This window comes from Manis pentadactyla, chromosome 5 (assembly GCF_030020395.1).
Source record: "Manis pentadactyla isolate mManPen7 chromosome 5, mManPen7.hap1, whole genome shotgun sequence".
NCBI classification, from domain to species: Eukaryota; Metazoa; Chordata; class Mammalia; order Pholidota; family Manidae; genus Manis; species Manis pentadactyla.
Window position 1 is genome coordinate 55894823 of NC_080023.1, and position 20048 is coordinate 55914870.

At 35.3% G+C, this 20048-nt stretch overlaps 1 protein-coding gene across 1 annotated transcript in view; it reads right to left on the reverse strand.

Moving 5' to 3' along the window:
* Positions 1-19844, reverse strand: part of UBA6 (ubiquitin like modifier activating enzyme 6) — an 85507-nt gene extending 65663 nt beyond the window's left edge. Inside the window, exons 1-4 of the mRNA XM_036918149.2 lie at positions 19721-19844; positions 16394-16456; positions 1723-1817; positions 1170-1198 (exon numbers count right to left, since the gene is read on the reverse strand). Coding sequence (XP_036774044.1) covers positions 1170-1198; positions 1723-1817; positions 16394-16456; positions 19721-19791 — 258 coding nt within the window. The 5' untranslated portion in view covers positions 19792-19844. The remainder of the gene's footprint in view (positions 1-1169; positions 1199-1722; positions 1818-16393; positions 16457-19720) is intronic.
* Positions 19845-20048: the final 204 nt, after the last annotated feature.

A 20048-nucleotide genomic window follows, 5' to 3' on the forward strand; every position in this document is an offset into this window, starting at 1 on the left:
TCTATTTATAGGAAATATAGGTATATGTAATAAATGACCTGATTTCTTTTAGCAAGTGAATTGCAAGGAGAAAAAAGAAATAGAGAGCAAAGAAACCAAATTCAGTATACAGATTTTACTTGGATACTTATTAGAAGAAAAGAAATAATAAAAATAACTTTTTCTAAGACAATTGGGAGAATTTGAAAATGAGATGCTTGATGATCGTGGTAGGCAGACTTGTAAGATGGCCCCAAAGATCCTCACTTCTTGGTAGTCAGGCCTCTGTGTTATTCCCTACCCTTACACTTGTAAGCTGGACTTAGTAACTTGCTCTTAACAAAAAGTAAGAAGTATAGACGATGGAATGTCACTTCTGAGATTACGTTACAAAAGACTGGTCTTGATAGCATATTCCATTTCTTGTCTTCTTGCTAGCTTACTCTTATGAAGCAAAATGCCATACTGTGAACTATCTTATGGAGAGAGCCACACAGCAACCTCTGATCAACAGGCAGCAAGGAACTGAGGTGGGAATGTGAACTGGCAGAACCTTGCCACTAATCCTAGACTTCAGATGATTGCATGGCCTGCCAAAATCTTGATTGGAATTTTGTGAGAGACTCTCAAACCAAGAAACCAGCTAATTTGTGTCAGGGTAAGTGCTGTTGTTTACGTTGCTAAATTTTAGGGGTAATTTGTTTTGCAGCAATAGATAATATAATGATATTAAGAAATTGTTAATTTTTAGGTTGAAAATGGTATTGTAGTTATGTTTTCAAAAGGCACCCTTATCTTTTAGAGGTAAACACTAAAATATATAAGGATGATATAATAGGATATCTGAGATTTACATCAAAATAATTTGGTGGTTGGGAGGAAGTGGCGAATGGGAAAGAGATACATGAAATAAATTTGTTTATGATCTGATAATTACAACTGCATCATGGGTATAAGAGATTTTGTTAAGCTTATTTTTGTATAATTTTCAAATTTTCTATAATGAAAAAATTTTTTTAAAAGAGGAAAAAATTGTTTTAAAAGAGGAGCATTAGTTTTGCTACTAAATGAAGAAACAACAATTAGACCATATTATTATTAGGTAATATTGTGTAAACCACTAGTGATGAGCAAAAAAAAAAAGTCTCTTAATAAACAATTCTTTTTACCAAAGACATTTACTCACTTACCTTAATTCCTGCAAGAACAAGATTCTTTGCTATAAAGGAAAAAGAAAAAGGAATAGCTTAATATTAAGAATGTATATTAGATATATCTTCATGGAGCTTAGTCACATCTCTGGATAATTTTAACATTTTTATTATTGAAGAAATACAAGTTCCTTAGAAAATACAGATGGACAAAAAGGAAAAAATAAAATTTTCCATAATCATACTACACTGAGATAATCACTCTTAAAATTTTGTCATTATTATTACAGACATGTTGTTATGAATATATGTATGCTTGCTCTACCATAATGAATTAAAGGATATAGAGAATGATCATTAATGGTTATTAACATTACAAAAAGAGAAGCAAGAGAATCATTAACTGGTTCCTTGTGGAAGAATACAACAGTATCATGAAATAGTCTTGCCAAGAAAAAAAACAAAGTGGAACCTGATCAAGGTTTTTAATCTAATTTCCTTTACAGGGAATAATACAAGAGGAAGGAGTTAAATTCTTCAAATTATATTGCTCAGAAGTATCATAAAAATTATGAATAGAAACACTACTTACCTATTTCCAAACCAAGACCACCCATACCACTTAAGAAAACATGGGATTTGGCCATCTTCTGCATTGCTATGTCTCCAAGAACGTACCTCTGTCGACTATATGTCAAACACAATGAAAAACAATTAATTTCACCAGAGTTATACATCCGTTTAGGTTGTTTGCAATCGAATAGTAGCCTGGCAACTAAATCCTGCCCATAGGCTTGTTTTGGATCACTTGCACAGTGTGTGAAATTTTTTAGTTGATTGCCAAATCTGTGACATGTTTTGAAAAATCAGAACATTTGGCATTATGGTCCACATTCCCTCATGGCAACAAATGGATCTGAGCAGGAGTTGCCCTGATTAGATGGGAGGATGTGTATGCTAGACATGACAGTTTCCATCCTGTTCCTCTCATATATTAGTCAAGTGCCCACTTTTGAGTTTTACTACCTCCACTTGAAACCTTTCACTGTAAACAGGATTTATGAGGCAGAAAAAAGTGGTTCAATAATTTTTAAACACTATTTTAAATATAAAAGCAGATAAAGTATATAAAGGACTTTGTTACACCATCCATCCTAATTAGCCACAAGACAGAATCAGAAAGGGAGTTTCAAAAAAAGATACAATGGCAATTTTAAAAAGTCAGATACAGTGAGCCAACAGTAAGAGTTTACTTGAAAGAACAGTGATAAACTTGATATTATGCCATTTTTTGAAGATAACAGATATTCCAATGGATTCTTAGGAGAATTACTTGAAAAATGAGATTAGTAAAGATAATAAATTAATTCCATAACCTCTTGGGTTGCAAGTATTTCTTCTGGAATTCTCATACATACACATGCTGGCCTAAATGTATGCTATGTTTGTTTACTACATAGATGTTTAATTTTCATACTTCAGCTATTTATATCTACATGAAAGCCTGAAGAGGGTTTTATTATTTACACAGAAGAAAATTTATAAGCACAAGATATCTTTGTCATTTCCTTATATGCTACAAAACACAGTAAAACGTAAACTTATCTTTTTAAATTGGTATTCACCACTTCTTCTTCAGAAATAAAAACTGCCCATTATTCATCAAATATTTACCGATCATCTACTGTGGTATGGATGGAATGGTATATTATATAGTCTTATCACCCTTATTTGTGTATCCCTAAACAAGATATTTCTTTTGTTTTGGAACTTTATACAAATAGGATAATTTTGAATATCATTTTGTGTCTTGCTCCTTTTGAATGAAATTTATGAGCTTTATTATAACATAATGTCAATATATAACATTAATGCATCTAGCTATTAATTACTGTCCATTTGTGTATTCTACTGTATTGTACTATTCTATTGCATCTGAACATACCATAATTTAGCTATTCCACAATTTTGAACAGCTACCAATGAGGCCATAAGCATTCTTACATATGTCTTCTGGTACATATATATACATAGCAGTTTCTATAGTGCATACGTAAAAGAAAGGCAATGCAAGGTTAGCTTTGTTAGATAATGCAGAACTTTTCCAAGGTGGATGTACCAATTCACTCTCCTCCTAGCAGTCTATCACAGTCCTTGTAGTTTCACATCTTTAACGAGTAGGAAAAAGTTAACATAGCAGGCATAACATTTAGCCTACTTACAGGACTAGCCACTGGCTGTTGTCTGTAAAACTGACTTTTCAAATGTTTCCTATGCTAAAAAGCTCTACTCTTTTATTTCCTTTTTTCATAGTTTCCTTGAACAAAAACTCAGTAATTTTCAGGTATTCTTTTCTAGCACACACATGTAAAACTTTAACTGAACTTAAACAACATCTCAAATTTTGATATATAGTACTTCATTATTTTCCAATTTTAATTATGATTCTTTTTTAACTTCTAAGTTAATATGAATTAAATAATTTTTTAAACTAATTTTTGGGGGAGTTTTCTAGTCATCTTTTGTTAACTTCTAGTTAAATCACTGTGAATAGACATCAGAATTTATGTAATTTCATTTTAATATCTGAAAATTTCTTGTCAATTTTACAAATGTTTCATGTGTTCTTGGAAAGAACATGTACTCTATAGTTGTTAGATACAACATTCTTTTTATGTGCATTAGCTTTAATACTCATGATGAACTCTACACCTGTTTTGTCTGCTTACTCTCTTGATTACTAAGAGCAACATTTACAGAAAAACCCTGCTCTGTAAACTTGTCTATTCTCCTTTGATATCATTATCTGAGTTCTGCTGACATGCAAGAATAATGCTAATACTGTATTACACACCACACAGTTAAGTCTTATTTGTATTCATTCATTTAATTTTTACCAAAATTCTTTGAGGTAAATTCTATTATTGTTTTCCCCATTTTTACAGACAGGAAAATTTAGTAACAGATAAACTTCTAAAGAGTGGAAGCAAGTTTTGACTCAGGGAGACTGACCTTTAGTGTCCATACTTTCTTGACCAACTTATATTGTGATTGTGAATTATTGTATCCATTTATCACCTTTGCCTACCACCCCCGACTCCATCCCCTCCCCCTTGGTAACTACTAGTCCTTTCTAGGTGTCTATGAGTCTACTGCTAATTTGTTCCTTCTGTTTTGCTTTGTTTTTGTACTCCACAAATAGTGAAGTCATATGGTATTTGTCTTTTTCTTCCTGGCTTATTTAACTGAGCATAATACACTATAGATCCATCCATGTTGTTGCAAATAGCAAGATTTCTTTTCTTTTTATAGTTGAATAATATTCCATTGTGTATGTACATCTTTATTCATCTATTGATGGACACAGGTTGCTTCACATCTTCTATTGTAAATAGTGCAGTGATAAACATAGGAATGAATATGTCTTTTTGAATCAGGGGTTTTGCTTTCTTTGGGTAGATTCCTAGGAGTGGAATTACTGGGTAAAATGGTATTTCCAGTTTTAGTTTTTTGAGGAACCTCCATATTGCTTTCCACAATGGTTGAACTAATTTACATTCCCACCAACAGTGCAGGTGGGTTCCCATTTCTCCATATCCTCGGCATCATTTGTTATTTCTTGTCTTTTCGATAGTGGCCATCCTAACTAGTGTGAGGTGTTACCTCATTGTGGTTTTAATTTGCATTTCCCTGACAACTTGTGAACATCTTTTCATGGGCCTGCTGGCCATTTGTATTTATTCTTTGGAGAAGCGTCCATTCCAGTCTTCTGCCCATTTTTTAATCAGGTTATTTGTTTTTTGAGTGCTGAGGAGTATGCATTATGTATTTGGAAGTCAACCTTTCATCAGATGAGTCATTCATGAATATATTCCCCCATACTATGGGACACCTTTTTGTTCTGCTGATGGTGTCCTTTGCTGTACAGAAGTTTTTTAGTTTGATGTAGTCCTGTTTGTTCATTTTCTCTTTGTTTCCCTTGCCCAAGGAGATGTATTCAGGAAAAAAATGCTCATGCTTATATTCAAGAAATTTTTATCTGTTTTTCTCCTAAGTTTTATGGTTTCATGACTTACATTCAGGTCTTTGTTCCATTTTAAGGTTACTTTTGTGCATGGAGTTAGACAGTAATCCAGTTTCATTCTCTTACGTGTAGCTAACACCAGTTGTTGAAAAGGCTGTCTTTTCCCCATTGTAGGTTCATGGCTTCTTTATCATATATTAGTATATGTGGATTTATATCTGGGCTTTCTATACTGTTTCATTGATCTATGGGTCTGTTCTTATGCCAGTACCATATTGTTTTGATTACTATAGCTTTGTAGTAGAGCTTGAAGTCAGGGAGCGTAATCTCCCAGCCTTGTTCTTTTTTCTCAGGATTGCTACGGCTATTCGGGGTCATTTGTGGTTCCACATGAATTTTAGAAGTGCTTGTTCTAGTTTGTTGAAGAATGTCATTGGTATTTTGATAGGGATTGAATTGAATCTGTAAATTTCTTTGGGCAGGATGGCCATTTTGTCAGTAATTTTTCCTGTCCATGAGCACCAGATAGACTTCCATTTACTGGTGTCTTAATTTCTCTCATGAGTGTCTTACAGTTTTCAGAATAAGGGTCTTTCACACCCCCTTGGTTAGGTTTATTCCTACATATTTTATTCTCTTTGATGCAATTGTGAATGGAATTGTTTTCCTGATTTCTTTCTGCTAGTTCGTGGTTAGTATACACAAATGTGACAGAGTCCTGTGTGCTAATTTTGTATATCCTGAAACTTTGCTGAATTCAGTTATTAGTTCTAACAGTTTTTGGTAGTCTTTAGGGTTTTCTATGTATAATATCATGCCACCTGCATAGCATGTCCATACTCTTAACCACTATGCTACACTGCATGTAGATTAGGAAAGTCAAATCTTCTACAAGGCTTATAGAAGGAAAAAAAAAAAATCAGTTCCCTGACCTATCTCTTCCCTACCCCAATTCCCACTCCCCAAGGATAACACTCTCAATTCTTTTAGTTATTTCTTCTAATATTTACCCCCTTATTTCTCAGTAATGTTTATACTTTTATTTCTCGATTTTTCAGTTTTACATATTACCTATTAATTTCCTACCAGGAGAGATGAATGATCTTTCTGAAGTACAAATCTGGTCAAATCATTCTCCTGCTTTAAAAACATCAATGGTTCCCTAGTTTCCTTATGATAAAGTATAGATTCTAATATTAGTAACAAGGCTGTTCATAATCTAGTCTCTGCTTGCTATTGTGTCTCATTCATCTTTTGTCATCCCTCCAGCAAAAACTCCATGCTCCAGGTATACCCCAGATGTGCTATATTCTCTCTGGCTGTTAGACATTTTCCTGGAGTATTTTTCCTCCATCAATATTTTATGCCTGAATAACTCCCATTTGTCCTCAGGTCTCAGCTTATACATTAGTTTCCCCCACTATGGCCCTGATAGCCCTAGTCTTTCTTAAGACAGCATTGGATCATCTTTTATGTGCATCCATAACATCCTATTCTCAACCCGTTACAACACTTACACCGTGTATTTTCACTATTTATTTTTCCTAGGAGATTGTAGGTTTCTTAAGGTAGGGCCTTTGCCTTATTTACTTTATTACTGCATGTTCAATGACTAATGGCCTATTCTATTATAGATACACACACAAAATTTGGTAAATTAATGAAAGAAATGGACTGGCACACAAGAACACTTTTATTAAGCAAAGGATTTAGATTCTTTTTTCTGTGTTCACATTCACAAGAACTATGTTTTAAAAAAATGTTTTTCATCTCAGACTTGTCCTCATGAATTATTTTTAACACTCAAATAATGAATAGCTACAACATAAATGTGGTTATAAATGACAAAGGACATACAGACAAAATAATAAAATTAAAATTAAAGATATATGTGTTAGGCAGAAAGATAAATGTAAGCAGCCAGGGAAGAGGTAGATAGGGTTCTAGGAAAAAACCACCCAGTTAGGGGTCACACCTGAAGATAACAAAGGCTTTGCAGGGAAATAACTTGCACCCCTCACTCATGAGTTTTTCTGTGTGCATTCTGGGAAAAGACATGTACACCAAAAGGAATGGGTGTACAACTAGAATTGTCAATCAAATGACCTCATCCTGTCAATCACAGGGGCACCTCCAGGCTAGGACATGATGAACAGATCCTCCCCTAAAAGATCAGGGCCTTTGTCTACCTTTATTCTGGCCCCTCAAATAAAATTAAACTCTTGTGCTGCCTCTTTACTGTGTTTCTGCCTTTCAATTCTTTGTTTCAGCAGGGACAAGAACTGAGGAGAACAAACTCGACACATAATATACGAATCAAGGTTTTGCAAATAATCATATACTCTCAGACTGATTCTCAATAGTTACCTAAATCACCTACCTTTTCAATCTTTGACCACCAAAGGCAAGGATATTAACTAAGTGCCTAGCAGGTACTCGTCAGGTACTCTGCAACGGACACTAAATCCTATGAAGTTCATATAGTTAGTTAGTAGTGGAGATCGGATTTAAAAAGTTGAGAGGATAACTTAAAGGTCAGCATTACTGCAGACTATTAAAAGGACACACAACATATCAGTGAATGTATCCAGTAAAGAGAAATTACTAAAGCTACCTACTCTACTTAAGAAAGCCCTATTTATTAGAGATTTTCCCTCTCATGAAGGTACAATCTCTCTCTATAGTTTTCACCCACTAGTCCTAATTTTATCTCTTTGGGGCCATAGGGAACTCGCTAATCCCTCTTTGATGTGACAGCCCTTCAAACATTTGAAGATGGTATTCAGGTTCCAGAGTTTTCTTTCTCCAAGCTAAACATTTCTAGTTCCTTAGGTAATTCCAAAACATGACATTTTGAGTTCCCCTTAACACTCTAATTACTTTCTTCTGGATGTACATCAATTATCTTCACCATGCACTCATAAATTTACTGAAATATCTATTTTAAGCCAGGTACTGGTACTGTGTGGGAATCATAATAGCAACAACCTCATATGGGTACTATGAGGATTAAATTAAATAGGATAAAATATATAAAATACTTAGAAGAATGCCTATAATATATTATTGGGAGCGAGAACTAAATAATCACAGAATGCATTTTATTAAGTACTACATAATAAAGTATCAGAAACAAAGAGAACCTAAAATACAGAAGAGGAAGTGATTATCTCTGTCAGTGGAAGGCAAGAAAGCTTCACAAAGGAGGTTCACCCAAGTTGAATTATGAATACTTAATTTAAAAATTAATCAAAAAAGGGAAAGCATTCTATGCTAGGAAGAAGAAAGCATGAAGAAAATGGTTTACTATAAGAGATACATAATATATACATAAGACTTCCACTTCTGGCCATGGTGAAGTAACAGGAACCAGATTTATTCTCTTCCCTCCTTAAACAATTTAAAACTGCATAATATAAATAAAACTACAGATTTCAGACACCAGACAACAGGCAACTCAGGACAGTAATCTCAGAAAGGAAAAACAACCACCTAAGCTACTGCCTGGAGAGTTTCCAGGCTACACTGAAGGAAAGGAAATCAAAACAGAGCCTGGTGGGTGGTCTCCTGAATTGAAGAGACGGCTGTGAATTCAAAAAGACTAGAATTTGCCAGCAAAGAGATGCACAGAGAGAGTGCCAGAGATCTTCAGAGGGTTCTCCTTGGGTCTTTTACCTAAGTAGAATCAACAAATACTTATGGAGAAACAGTCTTAAGCCAGAGAAGAACCACATGAAAGGGGCAGGTGAAACAATCACTTATTTAAACAGGGCCAGAAATAGTTTGTGTTCCTCTCCAGTCAAATGGAAAAGGTTAAAATACAGAGGCCTCTGTACAGAATAGTATTACATCAGCATGGTATTACATCAATAGTGCGGAAAAATTAGCCCCAGACTTAAGTGTTCTCTGGTCACATCTAACAAAACTAAAAGCAAGCCTTGAAAAAATAAAGCTGTTTTCAAGTAGCTGAATCCCTGAACAAAGCTCAAAAACATTTAAAAGAATTTAAAATCGTTTAGTGCTCAAAAGGGTAAAATTCACAATGTCTAGCATACATTTAAAAAATTACCAGGTATACATTTGCGACAACATGGATGGAGCTAGAGGGTATTATGCTCAGTGAAATAAGCCAAGCGGAGAAAAACAAATACCAAATGATTTCACTCATCTGTGGAGTATAAGAACAAAAGAAAAACTGAAGGAACAAAACAGCAGCAGAATCACAGAACCCAAGAATGGATTAACAGTTACCAAAGGGAAAGAGACTGGGGAGAATGGGAGGGTAGGGAGGGATAAGGGTGGGGAAGAAGAAAGGAGGTATTACGATTAGCATGTATAATGTGGGGGATGGGGGAAAGGGGAGGGCTTTGCAACACAGAGAAGACAAGTAGTGATTCTACAACATCTTACTATGCTGATGGACAGTGACTGTTAATGGGGTTTGTGGGGGGGACTTGGGGTAGGGGAGAGCCTAGTAAACATAATGTTCTTCAAAAAAATTAAAATAAATAAATAAATTTTAAAAAAATTACCAGGTATACAAAAAGAGTAGGAAAATAGAACTCAAAATGAATAGAAAAATCAACAACAGAACAGACTTAAAAGTTATACAGATGATAGAATTTGTAGAAAAAGACACTGAAACAATTATAAATACAATCTATATGTTCAAGAGGAAATCATGAGCAGCAAAACTTCTGGAGATAAAAGATACAAAATCTAAGATAAAAAATACACTGGATGGAATTAAATAGATTAAATCCTGTAGATGTGAACTTGAAGATACAGCGATAGAAACTTTTCAAAATAAAACCTGAGATTAAAACAAGCCAACCAACCTCAACAACTGACAACATAAGTGAGTTGTGGGACAACTTTACTAATTAGTCTAATATTAGTCTAATATTGGTGAAATTGGAGTCCCTGAAAGAGACTGGAGACAGGGGGGAGAACAAAAAGTATTTGAAGAATAAATGGCTACAATTTTTCCAGGAATACAATAAACTCACAGATTACAAAGTGAATAAACCCAAGAAAAAGAAATATGAAGTTTTAAAAACTACACCAAAGCATATCATAATTTTTTAAACCAGGGATGAAGAGAAGATATTAAAAGTAATTAAGAGAAAATAGAAGTAATCATAGGAAGACATTATTTATAGAAGAATGGTAAGAAATGACAGTTGACTTTCTCCTAGGAAGCAGACAAATCAGAAGAGAGTGGCACATTTTTAGAGCACTGAAAGGAAAAAATTGTCTACCTAGAATTATATACTCAATCTCAAAAAAGAAAATAAAGACTTCTTCAGACACTCAAAAGCTGAAAGAATTCATTGCTGAAAGACTTTCACTATAAGAAGTAAAGTGGATCCTCAGGCAGGAAGAAAATGATACCAGATGGAACAGAGAATAGCAGAAATGACAAATACATGAATAAATACAAAGAACTTTGTTTTACTTTAAAAATCTCTTAAAGACAATTGACTGTTTAGGTTAAAAACAATGTATTTTGAGTTTATAGCATATATAGAAGTAAAGAAGTAAATATGTAAGAAGTAAAATATTAACCATAACTCACACACTGGGATAGGAGAAATAGAAGTATATTGTTAAATAAAAGACAGAAATTGTTAGATTGAATTCAAAGAAAAATCCAACTATATTCTACATACACAAGGAGACAGAAACAAGTAAAAGGGCGGAAAAGATATACCATGTTACCAATAATCAAGACAAAATCGGAGTGGCTATGTTATATGAGATAAATAGATTTCAAAGCAAACAAAATTACCAGGATAAAGAGGGTCATTTCATAATGATGAAAGGGTCAATACATCAAGAGGATATAAAAATTCTAAATGTTCATACACTAATTACTTCAAACCACATGAAACAAAAACTGAAAGAACTTAAATAAGAAACATACAAACACAAAATTATAGACAATTGTCTTAATTAAAAACTAGACAGAGAATCAGTAACATAGGACACCTACATAACGTCAACTGATTTGATCTAATTGACATGGATAGGACAATTCAGTAAATAACAGAATGCGTACTCTTTTCAAATGCACACAAACACTGACCAAAATAGACTGTACCAAAGAACCTAAAAAAAAAATTAAGTCAAAGGGTGTTCACTGGTAACAATGGAATTAAATTAGAGATAAACAACAGACAGATTTTGAAAACTTCCTCAATATTTGGGAACCAAATAATACACTTCTAAATGATCCATAGGTAAAAAAATAAAAATAAAGAAAGCTTTCTGAAGTGAATAAAGACAAATCTGCCATCACTGTATTTCAATTACTTGAAAAGACTGTATGATCGCATCAACTAATATAGAAAACATGTTTGACAAATCCAACATCCATTTATGATTTTAAAAAACAAAACATAAATGTAAGCAAACTGATAATAAAAGGGAACCCCCTCAACTGAATACAGGCTATCTATGAAAAAATCTACAGCTAACATCGTATTCCATCAATAATCAGGGAAAAAAGTGAGGGTGTTCACCTTCACCACTCCCATTCAACATTGTATTGGAAGTTCCAACCAGTGGCATCCATAAAACAAGACATAGAAACAAAAAACATTGACTGGAAAAGAAACATAGGAACAAAAACATTGATAGGGTAAGGAGAAGAAACAAAAGGCATTCAGACTGGAAAAGAGGAAATAAAACTTACTTTCAAACAATATGACTGTGTAGAAAATCTGATGGAATTTATGAAAAAATTTACTAGAGTAATTGAGGTTAGCAAGATTGCAGAATAAGAGGTCAATGTGCAAAAATTAATTGTGCTCTGATTTAAGAGTAATCAATGATTAGAAACTGAAATTTTAAATTACCACTTACAATGGTATTAAAACGTTAATTATTTAGGGATAAAGTTGATCAAAGTTGTGCAAGATCTTTGTACTGGTAATTACATAACACCACTAGGATAGAGTAAAAGAAATAAATGGACACATGAAAATTCAATATTGTTAAAATGTTAATATTCCCAAAACTGAACTACAGATTTAACACAATGTCAAACAAAATTCCAGGAGGAATTTTTTTTTAAAGAATTGACAAGCTGATTCTAAAATGTACATGGAAATTCAAAGGATGCAGAGAAGCCAAAAGAACTTTGCAAAAGGTAAAAAGTTGAAGGAATTACACTCCCAGATTCCAAGATTTATAATAAAGCTACAGTAATCATGACCATACGGTATTGGGGTAAAAAGAGACAAAGAAATCATGGTAACAGAAGATTTCCAGAAATAAAGCCACAGATATTTAGTCTATTGACCTGCCAAAGATACCCATGGGATTCAATGGAGATGGATAATCTTCAACAAATAGTCCTAAAACATTGGAAAGCTATATGGGGGTAAAAAAAGAATGTTAACCCTCACCTCACACCACATACAAAAATTAACTTGAAATGGATCATTACCTAAATTTAAGTTAATATTGTGAAACTTCAAGAAGACAACATCAGAGAAAATCTTAGTGTCCTTGAGTTTTGCCAACATCATGAATTACATATTAAAAAATTGTTCCTTATCAGAATTAAAAACTGCTCTGCAAAATACATTGTTATAAAAAGACAAGCCACAAAATAGGAGAAAATAAATGCAACCATATATACAACAAAGATCATGTACACAGAGTGTATAAAGAACTCAGTAAGACAAACCTAATGAAAAAAGGGAGGCAAAAGACTAATAGAGACATTTCACCCAAGTAGAGAGATGGCAAATAAGCTCATAAAAAGATCCTCAAGATCATTAGTCATTGGGGAAATGCAATTAAAACAACAATGTAATACTACTATATGTAATACTACATTAACATGTAATTAATATTAGATTAACATGTAATACTACATTAGAATGTTTAAAATTAAAAATACTGACCATATCAGGTGTTGAGGGAAAGTAGGGGGCAACTTGAACCTATATACACTACTGGAGGGAATGTAAAATGGTATAACCACTTTGGAAAACATTTCGGCATTCCTTAAAAAACTAAAAATACACCCACCATATCACCCAGCCATTCATTTCTTGGGTATTTATCCAAGAGCAAGTGAAAGCATAAATCTACCCTAAAATTTGCTTATAAATCCTCATGGCAGACGTATTTCTGGTAGCCCAAACCTGGAAACAACCCAAATGCCTATCAACAGTTAATAAATGGCTAAATAAATTGTAGTATAACCATACAGTAGAATACAACTCAGCAATAAGAAACAAATACTGATATCACAACACAGATGAATCTCAAAGTCATGCTGAGTGAGAGAAACCAGACCCCCCAAAGGTGTACATACTATATATGATCACTTCTAGGAAACGAAAACTATTCTAGTGACAAAAAAGTGTGTTCTACAGTGACAACGAAGGGAAATGATAGAGAAGGAAGGAAGGGATTACAAAGGGACACGAGGGAAGTGTTAGGGTGTGATGGGTATGTTCATTATCTAAATTGTGATGATGGCTTCATGAGTCCATGCCAAAACATCAAATTGCACACTTTATGTACAGTTTACAATACTTCAATTATACCTCAATAAAACTGTGAAAAAAAATATATGTTGTGGGATACTTTTGTGAGTTTTCATACTCTGAAATGTCTGTCTAGATATGCCTAGTGGGCAAAGTCCTATTTTTTGGGGGACTTTTCTCAGGGTTGTGTTTGTAGCATGTGACCTTGAGGGATGAGACAAGGCAAGTCTCTCTACAAGACAAAAGGCAGGCTTGCTCACTGCTTATCATAAAACGCTGGGTCCCTCAAATTCAGGGTTTCAGCTGTGTGTACAAGGCATCCATTAGGGCCCATAGTGTCAACCCCTTGGGGATTTGGGAGCAAGGGGAACCGACAACATGCTCACAGCCATGCTAACTGCTGTACCATAAATAATAAAATTCTGTTTCTGACCCAGAAGTTTCATAACTTCTATCAGCAACCACTAAACAACAGGCTAGCTTTTAGCTTATAAGTAGGGTAAAATCAAGTACCGGACAATATATACATAAAGTTTAACAAGGCTAAGAATAGAATGTTGGAGGGTGAAGTGGTAAGAACTGACATGAAGATTAAAAAGAAAGATACAGCAATAGCTCATGGTACATAATAATTAGAAATTATTGAGTTGTTAGGCACTATTCTTTTTTTTATTACATTTTATTGTGTTTATATTTTGTCATTAAATATTTGTTGAATGAATGAATGTATGAAAAAATGAATGGATGAAAGAAAAGACTAGACTTAAGAGGTTAAGTCTTAATTTGGTTAAGATCAAACACTTACAAATGGTGGATAATGAGTGAATTTCAGATCTAAGACCAAAGTTTATACTTTCAGCCACTATGTTATGCTGTATCCAAGAGGGGACATAAATGCCTATTACATAGTTTGGCCTCTCCAGTGTAGATGACAGGGAACCATTTAAGGATTTAAAACTGAGAAACCATGGACTCTGAAGTAAATTTCAAGAATATCCCTTTGAATAAAGCATGGAAGATGGATTAGAGACAAGAGTAGCTCTAAAGAGATCACACGAAAGAATAATAGCTCAATTGAGAGATGCCAAGATACCAAACCCAGAGAGAGAGAATGAAAGAGTTAGAATTAAGGGTTGTTCAGAAGGAACTGAAAGTCTTAAAAAATTACCTGAATTTTGAGGATGACAAATTTTTCTTAGGGAAAAATCTAAAATGATACCAAAATTTCTCTTAGGTTATTGAGTGGTTGTGGTAGTATTTAATTAAGCTTGGGAAAAGGAAAAAAGGGACAATAGTACTGAGTGCTACTTTGTTCCAGAAACTGTTTAATATTAAGTTTTTTCAAAAATCTTTAAGACTGAGATACCAAGAAATAAGAGGTATTATTCTTTTTTATCTTTATACATGAGAAATGTGAGCAGAAAGATTAAATAATTAAAATTAATTTCAGTTCTTATATAAATGTCAGGATTGGGATGTGAATGTTCTTCTCTATCTCCAGAGATCACATTGATTTCCTATACCAAAATGTTTCTCTAAGAAAGAGTTATTTGATGAACATATACCTGGTCTATATTTAAAGTACCTGTACGCACTTAAAAATGAAGATCTTGAGCTTGAATGGACAAAGCTGAAGAAAGAGACTTAAGTATCATTAGCATACAAAGACAGCTTAAATCATGGAAATTTACGATGTGAACTAGAGTATAAACTAAGAAAAATCCTGATGTTGGAACTGGCATTTATGGTGCAGGCAGAGCAGGAGCAGCTTAAGAAAAAGTCTAAGGAAGATTCAGAAGCAAATCCAAAAAGACTATTCCAAAAGCCAGAGGAGCTTCCTCTAGCACTCCACTAGAATAAATTGCAGTTTTTGATACTATTATGACTGTATCATATCCAGAGACCTAAGAATCCCCTGGTTCTGTTTGATATTCATCCATTCTTCATACAGTGATGTCTACACAGAAACCTATATTCAAGGAACACAGAAAAAGAGATAGCGAAGTCTCATTTTATTATTATTTGAATCAGCCCTGACTACCTACAAGGGAGAGGACTGTGGTAAAAACAGTTAGAAAACCAAAGCTGGAGTTCTAAATTGGGACTCATTTCTTCAGATAAATCTTGGGACCAGCAGGCTCAGTAACATCTTTTGAGGGAAAGAAAAAAACTGGCCAGGTCTACAGAATTGAATCTAACTCACCCAACAATTTGTAGGCATCAAAATGCAAATAAAGAGAGACATGGTTCAGAATGCCATTAGAAGTGGTTCCCACAAAAATCAAAACACAAAAAACCTTTAGATTCTGAGAAAACTTTCAAATTTAGCTGGTCAATTACTATGAGGTGACTTAAGACTGAGCATTAGTAAGAAAAAACTGAAGTGTATTCAGAAAGGTGCTTTGTTCAAATAGGTACTGAAATTGCTCTAAAAATATTTCTTAAATATAATTATAAATAATAGAAACTTATGAGTTAATATTCAAGATTTGCAGATTTTACAGAGTTTCAGTTTTGTAGGAAGGTTCAATTGTTTAGAAGTAATTATAACCTAAGGCTCAATTATTCTTACTGGGGAAAAACCTGCATACCTAGTAAATTTTAACCAAATTTTAATTATAGTATTTAGGGGGAAATAAACAATATTTAAAGTATTGATATTACAAATACCAACATATAAGATGTCAAAAGTTACACTTGGAAATAAATTTCAGTTTCCAAAAGGCTCTTACCTGTATAATCCATCATCTATCTCTACAGATTCTGTTGACATGATGGGCATATTTGTATTTGTACTGAAAAATAAAACACAACTTATAAGGGCAAATATGGTTGTTCAACATTCAAATATACATGGGATCAGAATCACTAGTTACTAAAGGACATTTTATAAACCATATATATGTCTTATTACCCAGCATTTTACTTTGATTTTAAAAATTGGTCAAAATTAAATTCACTGATTGCCTACTTTGTATTGGTTGTTTCACTCTCAGGTGTGGTTCTATCATTGCTATGTATATTCTGACAGATCTATATTTTAGCAATTTTGTTGGAGTGGCCATAAATCTCTAACATATACAAGCTCCAAAGATAATCTCATTCAGTCCTTTGAACTTACCATATACTGATGATATCTAAACTTATTTCTCCATGTTTGATCTCTCCTCTGGCCTCCAGATTTTACACATCTGCCAGAACAGTATCTCTATTTTGATGTCTAACTAGTCTCACAAACATAAGAGGCCCCAAACAGAATTCAATTACCCTGCTTAATCTCTTCTTCCCCATTCTTTCCCAACTCAAGTTTTTCGTACCACTATTTTCTCACTTGCTCAGGCCAAAAATCTAGGGATCTTCTTAACTTGTTATTTTCTTTGTGAGTCCTGTTAGCTCTACTTTCAAAAGAGATCTCAAATCTGATCACTTCTATTTCAATCAGTGTAATCTCAGAACAAACCATCATATTTCATCTTAACTACTTCAATGGCCTCCTTACCTGTCTCTATTTCTACTACTGCCCTTCCCCTTCTGTTTATTCTCTAGGTAACAGCCTAAATCTTTTAGTATGTTGTCAGACATTACTCCCCGACTTAGAATTAATCTTCAGTGAATTTCCTTTACTCTTAGAATAAAATACAAGCACCTTACGGTGCTTAATAGGGCCTATGTGCTCTTTCTCCCAATTACTTCTCCAAACCCACCACCATCCCTCTAGCTTACCTTCAGCCACACTGGCCTACCTTGCTGTTCCTCAAACAGCAAGCTTGTTATTACTTTAGAGCTTTTATACTTAACTCTTCCTTCTGCTTGGAATGTTCTTTCTTCAGCTCTCTGAAAAGCTGACTCCTATCATTTAAACCTCTATCAAAATATTGCCTTACAAATATTTTCACAGACCATTCCAATAACCCTATCAGCGAAATGGCTCCTCTTCTCCTTAGATCGCTTCCTAACTCATTGACCTGCTGTATTTTCTTCAAATCATTAATCATTAACCGTTTATTGTTGGCCGTCCCCTACAGAACGTATGTTTCATTAAGGATTCACTACTATATTCCACATACCTAAAACTGTACCTAGCATTTAATAATAATAAGAGCAAACCCTGCACCACATAGTTTTAAGTGCTTTAGATATACTAACTCGGTTAACCCTTACAACAACTTTATGAGACAGGCATTACCACCATCTCTAATGAACAGAAGAAAAAAAAACTGAGGTTGAGAGAAGTAACTTAAAATAACCTGCCCAAACTCATAGCCCAGGTAAATGGCAGAATCTGACCCTAAGCAGTCTACCTTTTGACTACCGTGTATAATGCCTATTGTCACTGTAAGTATAATGAAAGCACTCAAAAAATGTTGAATGAATTTTAAAAATCTTTTTGAAAAGTTAAACATACTAGTGTGACAAGATACAGTGATTTTTCATTTACTGCAGCTCATCCCAATTTTTTCACAGCATAGCAAAGAAAAATGATAATAGGATAAACACTGGGAAACATAGGTGATTCTCAGGTAAGGAGAACCAACCTGGGGCATTTGTACCTGAGCCCTGGTGACAGGTAAGATCAATAAAATCTTGGCAAAAGTGTAATGCATTTCAAGTTGTAGGAAGCTCTAGTTATCAATGATAAGATTCCACAAATAACATGGTATCACAAAATTCAGTTTGGGAATCCAAATTTCTAGGGCTGGTATCAATATCTAAGAAAAAGGATTTGTAAATATAGTTAATCAAAATATTACCATTTATCTCACCAAACATTGTTACTATATGATAGCAGTTTCTAGCTGACTGGGTGACTATAAGAAATAATTCTACGGCAAGACGTGAAAGAAAACCAGAGGACAGTTGTGTTTAAAAGATCATCAATGTAATACACACACACATATACAATATATACTATTTTGGCACTGTAACAAAATATGAAAATAAAATTTTCTATTACAGTTTTCTTATCCCTCATACATTTTCCCTAGCAAGTCCTCCTTACATAGAGGGCAGTAATTTAGCAGCTAAAGCTCTTAAGCAGAAATGAGAAAAGCTGCATTTCAACCAGTTGTCACTTAATACAATTGGCACCTTTCAGAAAGTTCTGCCTTACTGAAATGTTTTGAAAATCATTTTTAAAATAAGGTCTATACGACAATCAAAAATGTTTTAAAAAAAGAGAAGTTTTGTTTCTATTACATAACGACCCCCAAGTAAATCTGGCAGTGTTGGCAACGGCAGGCAATACCGTGGTACCAAAAGCACCCCTTGAGTCTGAAACTGGCAAAAACGCTACAGGTTTGTGGGCATTCTCACATTGGCTCAAAATCATATGTCCATCACATGTATCTCTGGCATACTGTATTCAGGCAGTGGGCAGGATGTACTACCCACTCTACTAATTAGATGACTGAACCAGGAAATACACAAATATTCCCCCCTCATATTGCAGGAGTGGAAAAGACGTGAAGAACCTCAATATCGACTGGGAAATAAGAAAGAATAACTTGTGGATTTTTTTTGTTGTTGTTTAACTGTAGTCAACAGAGGCCTGAGGGTGTCTCGACTGCCACTGATTCATCATTAACAAGTTCCCTCTGGGAACAGTTTTCAAAGGAGGATCTCGGTGGAGGATCACGCATAGTGGTGCGCTTAGATTTCATTTTAACGAAAGGAGAAGGGAAGCTGTCTGGCACCTGGGCTGGGGAAGCTCGCACTAAGCCCGGGCCAGACCTCTCGGGACGGAGCCCACCGCGCCCACCGCACCGGCCCCGCCCCAACCCGTCTGGTGACTGGGAGGAAGGATGGCGACCCCAGCGGACCGGGAAAAGCGCTTCAAGGGGTGAGACGCAGGATTTCTCCTCAGCGAAGCCGCGGACCGCACCGGTCCGAACCTACGCCACCACACCCACCTCGTGCGCTCCCTGCGCCTCAACCGCCAACTCGGACCGGCCCCGCGGCCTCTCAAACGCTCCCTGCCCGCGTGAAGGGGAGAACCAGAAAGCCGGCGCCGAGTCCGCCCGCCACCCGTCGCTTCCTCGACCCCAAACCAGATCTCTCACCCGCCGGCCCCCCAGGAAGAGCAGGACGCTTCTTCCCCCTGAGGTGCATCCAACGGCTCCGAAACTTCCATCGCCTCCGGAGACACGACAGCCTCTGGTCCCGGCAGGCAGAGAAGGGGGTGGGGCCGCGAGGTCAAGGGGCGGGCGGAGACGTCACCGGAGGGGGCGGGCCTGGGAGCGAGCCGCCCTGCCGCGCTTTCCCATCAACCTCAGGGGCGTCCCGATTTCCGGCTTGGGTGTGGTCGCTGGGCGGCCTTTGCACAGGTGTCGGCGGGGAGCGGCGCTTCTGCGACCGAGCATCCGACTGATGGAAAGGCGCCAAAACTCT